The 9,718-nt window shown below is 39.3% G+C and overlaps 1 protein-coding gene across 2 annotated transcripts in view; it reads right to left on the reverse strand.

The window, feature by feature from the left end:
* Window positions 1–9,718, reverse strand: part of LOC106878844 (SMC5-SMC6 complex localization factor protein 1) — a 76,914-nt gene that overhangs the window by 35,596 nt on the left and 31,600 nt on the right. For both annotated transcript variants that reach the window (XM_014928186.2, XM_014928185.2), the window contains exons 4-7: window positions 6,775–7,015; window positions 4,317–4,500; window positions 2,773–2,904; window positions 1,803–1,913 (exon numbers count right to left, since the gene is read on the reverse strand). In XM_014928186.2, coding sequence (XP_014783672.1) covers window positions 1,803–1,913; window positions 2,773–2,904; window positions 4,317–4,500; window positions 6,775–7,015 — 668 coding nt within the window. The remainder of the gene's footprint in view (window positions 1–1,802; window positions 1,914–2,772; window positions 2,905–4,316; window positions 4,501–6,774; window positions 7,016–9,718) is intronic.

The raw sequence follows: 9,718 nt of genomic DNA on the forward strand, positions 1-9,718 counted from the left end.
GTTTTAGTCATTAGACTGCGGCCATGCTGGGGCACCACCTTTAGTCATACGAATCGATCCCTGTAGTTATTTCCCTTTTAAGCCTGGTACTTATGCTATAGGTCTCCTTTGGGTGAACTGCCAAGTTTTAGGAACACAAACACACCAACACCGGTTGTCAAGCAGTGGTGGTGGTGGTGGTGTTGGTGGTGGTGGGGAACAAACAGAGACACAAAGACAAACAAACAAACAAACACATATACACACACACACACACACACACGACAGGCTTCTTTCAGTTTCCATCTACCAAATCCATCATTCATTCACAAGGCTTTGGTCAGCCTGAGGCTATAGCAAAAGATACTTGCCTAAGGTGCTGCATACAGTGGGAGCTATCCAAGAACCACGTGGTGTGGAAGCAAGCTTCTGACCACATGCCTGGTCCCTCGACTGGGTTCACATTTGAAAGGCTCTCTTTACTCCCATGCATTCTCCAAATTTAGTAGCCTTTCATTGTAGCACTTCAGAATCGCTAAGTGCAAGTGTATACCATTATCCATTCATAAACACTCCTTTTCCACAACATCTTGATTTTTCTCAGACAGGCTGCATTGCAATCCGGAACACTCCGCGAATTTAGTCCTTGCATTGCATAACACTGACAAACCTCTTCCTTTCCACTTCTCCCGTTGCTAAATTAATCTGCTGCCTTGCTTCTTTTCGAGCTACCTGATAGAATTCTCCGCTTCTCCTATTTTTACAAGCCTGCTTCTTTGCTTTTGTAGCTCTGTCTACTATTGTTCCACTACCATGATCACCTTCAGTCTGGTTAGAACTGGCATCAGCCAGATTTGACCTACTAAGACTTGCAACTTGGAGAGGAACTTTCTAGATGCAGAAACTTATGGTTAGCTACGACTAAAGGGGAAAAGGAAGGGGTGTGTGTGTTTGTGTGTGTGTGTGTGTGTGAGAGAGAGAGAGGCGCTCTATGATATTTATTTAAATTGCAGAAGACCTTGACTTTCAAATTCACTAGGGCCAATTCCAAATAAGGCAGAGCTTAACTACAGTGCCAACTATGACCATCCTGCCTCATATTCAAATGTAGAATACATTCTCCAATGTAAATTGAGGTGAATTTGACTGCTACTTCTAGCAAGCCTGGAGACAATACTAAGTCTGCCCTGGCTTAGCCACCAATTACAATGTTTACTGAGAAGGTAAAAGTACAGTTTTAATAATTTTTCAAAGTTAATTACTACTGAATGAGAGAGCAATTCAGACAAATAAAAAAATATTTAACCACTGGATCAGTTATAAGATTGGTAGCTTCAATACCCATTAGTAACACCAAAGTATGACACAGCACTTAAATGCCAACTATGACACACAATTGTAACAGATAGTTGTAACATCCAGCTGTAACAATCAAGCTGAAACATCTAACAGTAATACCTGACTATAACAGCCAAGTGTAACAGACAGCAGTAGCACACAGCCATAACAAACATATGTGAAAGCCAGCTGTAACACCAAGGTGTAACAGCCAGTAGTAATGTCAAGCTATGACAACCAACTGTAACACCAAGGTGTAACAGCCAGTAGCATTGTCAAGCTATAACAACCAACTGTAACACCAAAGTGTAACAGCCAGTAGTAACATCAAGCTATGACAACCAACTATAACACCAATCTGTGACAACCAACTGTAACACCAAGGTGTAACAGCCAGCTGTAACACCAAACTGTGACAATTCATAAATAGAGAAATAACAGCTAAAATCAGTTAAAAACTAAAGTGACACTTTCAGTTTACTTACTTTTGGCTGTTGTTGTTGTTGCTCATTAACACAATCTCCTCCTCCTCCTCCTCCTCCACCACCTCCTATAGACTTGTACAAAGTTTCCCAGCTGTTGGATTGTTGAGAAAGCTGCCAAAGAGAGAGAGAGAGAGAGAAAGAGAGCAGATGAAATACACATACATTCATATATATGTACATTAGCCTTCGGCCCAGCAATGACACTTCATGCATTGAGTACATATGAAATTTTATTAAACTTGACCAATATTTTTCAAGCAATGAACAATTTTCATCAAAACAATGATATAATTTGTTGAATTGGAACTTATTACAAAGCTGCATGATAAACAGCATTTTTTGTCTTTCCATTTGAGAGTGACCACAATTTTTTTTTTTCGTTTTCCGTTTACCGCCCTCCAGACCCCACAAAAAACACATTGCATACAGCAATAGCCTACAACAGAATGAAAAGTGCCACCCCTTTCAAAGTGCCACTTGTGGTGGACCGCTCCTACCCCCAGCTACGCCAGTGGCTGTGTGTCTGTTGGGATGTCTGTTTGTGACCTTCTTCTGAGGCAATTCTGTGATATCTGCTACAACTACGGTTTCACTTGGCTTGATGGATGTTCCTTCTCAAGCACTGTGTATTGCTAAAAGGTCTCAGTCATTTGTCATTGCCTCTGTGAAAAAAATAACTTAAAATCGAACTGCACTCTTTGAAATTTGCACCGAAAATAAGTACAAGGCAAAATTACTACCTGCTTTTATAGCAAGTTGATGCAGATAGTTTATGCTGTTCACCTGTGACTTTTAATTCATTCAATTGAAAAAAACTGCATTATTTATGGGATGACCCAAGCCAATATTTCTGACATGCTGTGAAATCCTAGTGTCTAAGACTCTGTACACTAAGTCATTCAAACTGTTCCCAGCAGTCAACCAATTGTGTTGTAATTAATTATCACAAGAAACATCAGTTGAAACCTACCCGAAGGTACTTCTGACTTGCCAATGCCGATTCAATGGTGAAATTGAGAGGTACTTTACGCTTCAGACCAACACTGATTTTTCGCTTCAATCCTTTACACTGTATATAGTTGGAAGTATCTGGCAGAGAATCCTGCAAAAAATAACACCAAAAATACAATAATTACCAGAATATTTACTGTTGGCCTTAGGAAGTATGGTTACCACTACAAAGCAAGCAGACATACATGGACAAAGAGGGCCAGGGTTGTAACGGCTTGGATAATCTGAAAAACATACACATGCATATGCATGTACACAAATGTAACAGACAGCTGTGACATTCAGCCATGACAACCAATCATGCCGCCAATCTTTAACATTTAACAGTAACACCTGACTATAGCAAACAGCAATGACACTTAATTACGACAGTTAACGACAATGTGTGCATGCACATACACACACACACATATATATATATATTAGCAGGGCTATGGTGGTTTTGATAACCTGTGGAACACAAGGACAGACAGCAGGATCAGAAATGTAATAATGGCTTAGACAATATAAGGACCACAAACATACTTACATACACAATATCAGGGTCAGAGTTATAATGGTCTATGCAAAATAAACTTACATAGGTGCAGGCGTGGCTGTGTGACAAGCAGTTTGCTTCTCAACCACATGGTTCTGGGTTCAGTCTCACTGCATGGCACCTTGGGCAAGTGTCTTCTACTACAGGCTTGGGCTGATCAAAGCCTTGTGAGTGGTTTTGGTGGACGTAAACTGAAAGAAGCTCCTTATATATATATATAATTTGTTTCAGTCACTTGAATGCAGCCATGCTGGAGCACCACCTTTAGTCGAACAAATCAATCCCAGGACTTATTCTATGTAAGCCTAGTACTTTATTCTATCAGTCTCTTTTGCTGAGCTACTAAGTTACAGGGATGTAAACACACCTGCATCGGTTATCAAGCGATGGTGAGGGGAAAACACAAACATATACACAGATATATATATATATATATATATATATATATATATATACACACACACATACACGATGGGCTTCTTTCAGTTTCCATCTACCAAATCCACTCACGAGGATTTGGTCGGCCTGAGGCTATAGTAGCAGACACTTGCCCAGGGACTGAACCCGAAACCATGTGGTTGGTGAGCAAGCTACTTAGCACACAGCCACATATATCTATAAGTGCATGCCGTTGTGCTTGTCCCCCTGCACCCACCACCACCGATAAGCAACTGATGATGGTATGTTTATGTCTGCATGACATAGTGGTTCGGCAAAAGGGCCTGCTAGAATAAGTACTGGGCTCGATTTCTTCAGTGCCCCAGCATGGGAGCAGTCTAATGACAGAAAGAAGTAAAAGACTATGTACACACACACACACACAATTCCTAAACGGTAACATGCTAAGAGAAACAAACTGCACAGTGCATCATGTGGCATGGTATCATATAGCTTTGGCTATGTAGTGTGAGACGTAGTATAGAGTGGTGTGATGTGGTATAGCGATAGCGTGGTGAGGTACTTACATCGATGAGATAGTCCCTAATATAGGTGACATGCAAGCAGTTGATGCTCGTTTTGCGTAGTGGTTTCACATGGTCCCAATGGCGAGAATCGACAAAGACATAATTCACTCTATCAGCGACATCACCTGAGTTCTTGATAGGCAGCTTTATCATATACAATGTGGCTCCACCATATGACAAGATCCTGAAACACAAATAATGCGGAGATAAGTGCAAATACACAAGTAAATATACATGGGAAACAAATCCTTAAATTCTTTAACTTGTTTCAGTTGTTTGACTGCGGCCATGCTGGAGCATCGCCTTAGGGTGTTTTAGTCGAACAGGACAACCCCCAGGACTTATTCTTTGTTGGCTTAATACTTATTCTATCGATTTTTCTCTTGCCAAACTGCTGTTACGGGGATGTAAGCACACCAACATCAGTTGTCAAGCAATGGAGGGGGAGACAAACACAGACACAAATACACACACATAAATATATATATATATATATATATATATATATATATAATACTACAAATAATATGTGAGTATATGCATATATACGTACATGTATGTACATACATACATCTACATGTATATATAGATGCATATCTGGGTACAGGACATCACAAAAAAACATGGACAAAATGAAAAACAGAACATAAACAGAGCACAGAAAACACACTGGCCACATAGAGAACATTTCCTTCATCAGCTGCCACCATACTAAACTAAGCGTTTCAAAGAGTTAGGGTATATATATATATGTACATACATACATACATACATACATACACACACAACAGGTTTCTTTCAGTTTCTGCCTATTCACTCACAAGGTTTTGGTAGGCCTGACACTTCAGTAGAAGACACTTGCCCAAGGTACCACACAGTGGGACTGAACCCAGAACCATGTGGTTGTGAAGCAAGCTGTTTCATTAAGAAAAGCAATAATTAATGAAAATGAATTCAAATTTAATTTAATACAATGCTTCACCCAAATTGTCAGGAATACCATTGGCTATGCTAGCCATAAACCATTGCTGCATTAAATATAAGATGTGTTGGTGAAGACAGAACACAATTGTGTATTCAATGAAACATGTGTAAAAGAACAACTGTTCCTTGCACACAAACTTATATTCTTAATACTGTATCTTCAACACATTTATACACACACATACATGTACAACGGGCTTCTTTCAGTTTCTGACTATCAAATTCACTCACAAGACATAGGCAAGGCTGTGTGGTAAGAAGTTTGTTTTCCAACCACATAGCTCCAGGTTCAATCCCACTGTATACAACACCTTGGACAACTGTCTTCTACTACAGCAGTGATTCCCAAACATTTTTGGATTGCCGTGATGGAGAAGATGGAGAAGATTGCCAAGATGTTGTGATGGAGAAAAACACAAGAGTATTATTATCACAGAAGATTGTGGCGAGATTCCAACCCGGGCCTACGGCAAGTAAACCACGTCATATTGGCCTTTCAATAGCTTAATAGTGACAGGGGTCACATACTCCTGCTGTAGATTGCATTTCCTCATTAGCAGAGACAGGGTCACCTTTGGTGAAGCAGAAATTGTGTGGATCCAAGGAATCCATTTGCTGAAGTTTGCATCCACCGCTTACCAAAATCCTGCAATTCAAAGCTGGAAATTTTTGTCACTGAGGCTTCCTCTTCTAGGTATGTTTGGTTCGGGACTGTTTATCTTTTTATTTTCATATTCACAGCTAACCTTCATATCTGAAAACCTTTCCCCTATCCACCACCAGGGGACCCAGTGATTGGAAGTTTTCTCTCCACAACAGGGCTGCCAGAAGATGGTTTGGCTCAGTCTTCCCCACTGACGAAAGATTTTCTGTAGGGGTTTACCAAGGCTATATACCAGAAGGCGCATAGCTCAGTGGTTAGAGCGTCAGGCTCACGATCATGAGGTAATGAATTTGATTCCAGGACCAAGCTGTGTGTTGTGTTCTTGAGCAAGACACTTCATTTCATGTTGTTCCAGTTCAGTCAGCTGTAGAAATGAGTTGCAACATCACTGGTGCCAAGCTGTATCAGCCTTTGCCTTTCCCTTGGATAACATCGGTGGCATGGAGAGTGGAGGCTGGTGTGCATGGGCAACTGCTGGTCTTTCATAAACAACCTTGGCCAGACTTGTACTTTGGAGGGGTGAACTTTCTAGATACAATCCCATGGTCATTTATGACCAAAGGGGGCCTTTACTCTTTTTTTACCCATAGCAGAAGGCATCAGCTTAAGATGTTACAAGGTGGGACTGAACACAAAAACAACAGGGTTGCAAAGCAAACTCGTCGGTCACACAGCTGTGTCTCCACCTATACGTGCCATAATTGATAAAACAAAAATGTTGAGATGGTCATGGAAGGATTACGTTTGATTATACGTCTGCTAGACTAGGACTGACCAAGGGCTAAGTAACACCTGGAATAACAAACTTACCTTTGATAAATAATTCTTCTCCGGTTACTTTTAACAAGAACAGCTACCTTCCAGTTGTTGAAAGCAAGTCCTTTGTTCTGCTGAATCAACTTGCGCCACCGAGACGGAGCTTCGCACATGTGCATCTGGTTGGAGTCTCTTGGTTCCGCCTGGTGAGGCCCCCACTCATAGTTATATTCTTGCACCCACATTCCATTTTTGGCACTGTCGTAAATGAAGTCAGGAGTAAGTATCCACACACCTGGAAATACAACCAAATGGAAAAACTGTTCACACCAGAATTGAAACAACAAAGAAGGACAAAAAAAAAAAAAAAAAAAAAAAAAAAAAAAAGACAGAAGAATGTAGAGGTTGTTTAACCCCAGGTTGGATCAATGATCTAAGGTGTTCCAGTCATAATAATCCCATATTCTATTAGACACTGTCTACCTAAGACTACATTATCTAATGTATAATAGAGTAGTTAGTGTTGATAGCTGTAGTGGGTGCTTTTTACATGCCACCGGCACAGGAGCCAGTCAGGCTGGCCTGGCATCGACCACGTTTGGATAGTGCTTTTTACATGCCACTTGCACGTTAATTTCATGAGCAGGCTGTTCCGTTGATTGGATCAACTGGAACCCTCGTCGTCGTAACCGACGGAGTGCCAACATGACAGAAAGGATAAACCTACACTAGGAGACTTCTGGAAGAAATTCAACATAATGTATGCTGTGGATAACATAGCTGAGTCATAGGATGATGTGAAACCCTTATCTTTGAATTATTCTTGTAAAAATATGTAGCCAGATGTATCCATGACTTTACAAGTTTCCACAAACAAAGTTTTAGATCATATCTGGAAAGATATTAGGATCTTTTTTAAAACGGGGGCCACATTTTTCATTAATGTTTTACGTAGTGTTTTTGGTACGGAAAGACTTTCAAACTTTGTATACTTATCTATTTTGTGTTATAGAACAGAAAAATATTTTTGTATTCGAATTTATTTCATGTAAAAAATTGTCTTATTTCAATAATTTCAACCAATCACTGACAAGTATTCAGTTGTTAACATTTACTCCTTTGGCTGATTAAGCCATAGCTTCGTTTTATTTGCTTTTTTCATTTTAAATTTGCTTTTTTCATTTTCTTTTTTTTTTCGTTGTTTTATTTGCTTTTTTCTTTTTAAATTTGCTGTTTTACCCTAACCCTAACCCTATCACCGATAGAATTGTTTCAGAATCGTTTGTTTATGTAGTCGGCACTTAATGTATATCGGCTGAATGGACGTCAGTGATTGGTTGAAATTACAGAAATACGATAACTTTAACATGGAATAACTTAGGGATTTCTTTTTTTTTAAGAAAACTAAGAGAAAAAGATGTTTTATATGACACATTCTACCAGTGTTCCAAGTTTCAAAGTGTTTCGTTAATGAAAAATGTGGCCCCCGTTTTAAAAAAGATCCAGATATTACGACGCTTACAAACAATGTAGGGTTTGAAGAGGCCATAGAAGATTAAGTGGTTGCATTGCTTTGTATGCTACACAGAAAACTTACGAAACAAGGAACTGATGCTGGTTGAAAAAGGACAAGCTGAGAATGCAGATGATAACCCGGAAATACCAACCACTTCTACTTGAAACGACTGCAAAGAATATAGCTTAACAGGTTGACACTTATAGGAGGAAGGCCTCAAAGTATTTGCTGATAACAAGCTCTAATAATGAATGTAACGTAAAAGTTACAAGAAGAGTTTACAATGAGCTCGCTTCCTATCCCAAGTTGTACAAAAGAGATGATGTGTCGTGGACATCAAACAACTTTGGATTGGTTCTTCACCCCTCAAGCAGATGTCAATGGTGATGAACAATAAGACAAAAGATAGTATCGCTCATCCTCCCAATTACACATTCTACCACCACCATCACCTCTCACACAATAGTTAACACACTGGGATAAGAACATATCCTATTATAATATTATTCATTTATCTTTTTTGTATACATATTGTAGTGTGTGTTTAGAAATTGTTATTTTCACATATTATTAGAGTTGTGTTGCTTGTTTTTGTCGTTGAGTTTTTCCAGTAAAAAAATCTTGTCAGAATGCTTCACACTTTTATAACATAAAAATCAATGGAAAAATGAATTTCACATTACAGCAAGATTTTCAGGCATACATTACTGCCATAATGTGAGGAATACCAATTCTTCTGCCCACTCACTCTATCCAAAAACAAAGAGAAAGACAAGGTGAAGCATTCTGCTACCTGGAATACTCTAGGAGAAGGGTAATTTTCATTACAGGTGATGATGCAAAAAAAATGGCTATGTACTTTCAGTAATATTATCAGGAAACGCTAAAGCAGAGTACCATAATGTACTTTATTTGTACTTGCAGAAGCATTCACCTGGGGTGAGTCGAGCTGGCTCCAAATAATTTCAACACATCCTTAATGAATGCCAACCAAACCAGACTGTCGGCGCATCAGAAAGCACAGACGTTGCAGCCACAGATTTCATTCATTGTTGAAGTGTAGAGTTCATGCTCGGAATTTCAATGAGAATACAAGTTCTCATGTGGACTCCAGTCACATGCAGTCACACTTTGGGACGGTGTGACCAGTAGCCACTCATCTTGCCACCGTTGCTACTTGGGTTTTGTGCGTCAGACAGTAATGTAGGACACTTAATACTAAGTAGCAACACATCTGCCATATTTGTCATACGAAATATGCACATGCCATTTGAAAGTGAAGCCTTGTCATTTCAAAGTGAGATTAATGATTTCAAATTGTAACTTGGCTACTTTAAAATGAGATTAGCACAAAAAGATTTACAAGAAACCATAACACCTAAACACTGCTAACAAGTGGGGTTATTTTGTGTTCTCATTTATCTTTAACAAGCTGAATGGCAGGATTGCTATATATATATATATATATATATATATATATAT

Source organism: Octopus bimaculoides, chromosome 25, assembly GCF_001194135.2.
Source record: "Octopus bimaculoides isolate UCB-OBI-ISO-001 chromosome 25, ASM119413v2, whole genome shotgun sequence".
In the NCBI taxonomy this organism is placed as follows: domain Eukaryota; kingdom Metazoa; phylum Mollusca; class Cephalopoda; order Octopoda; family Octopodidae; genus Octopus; species Octopus bimaculoides.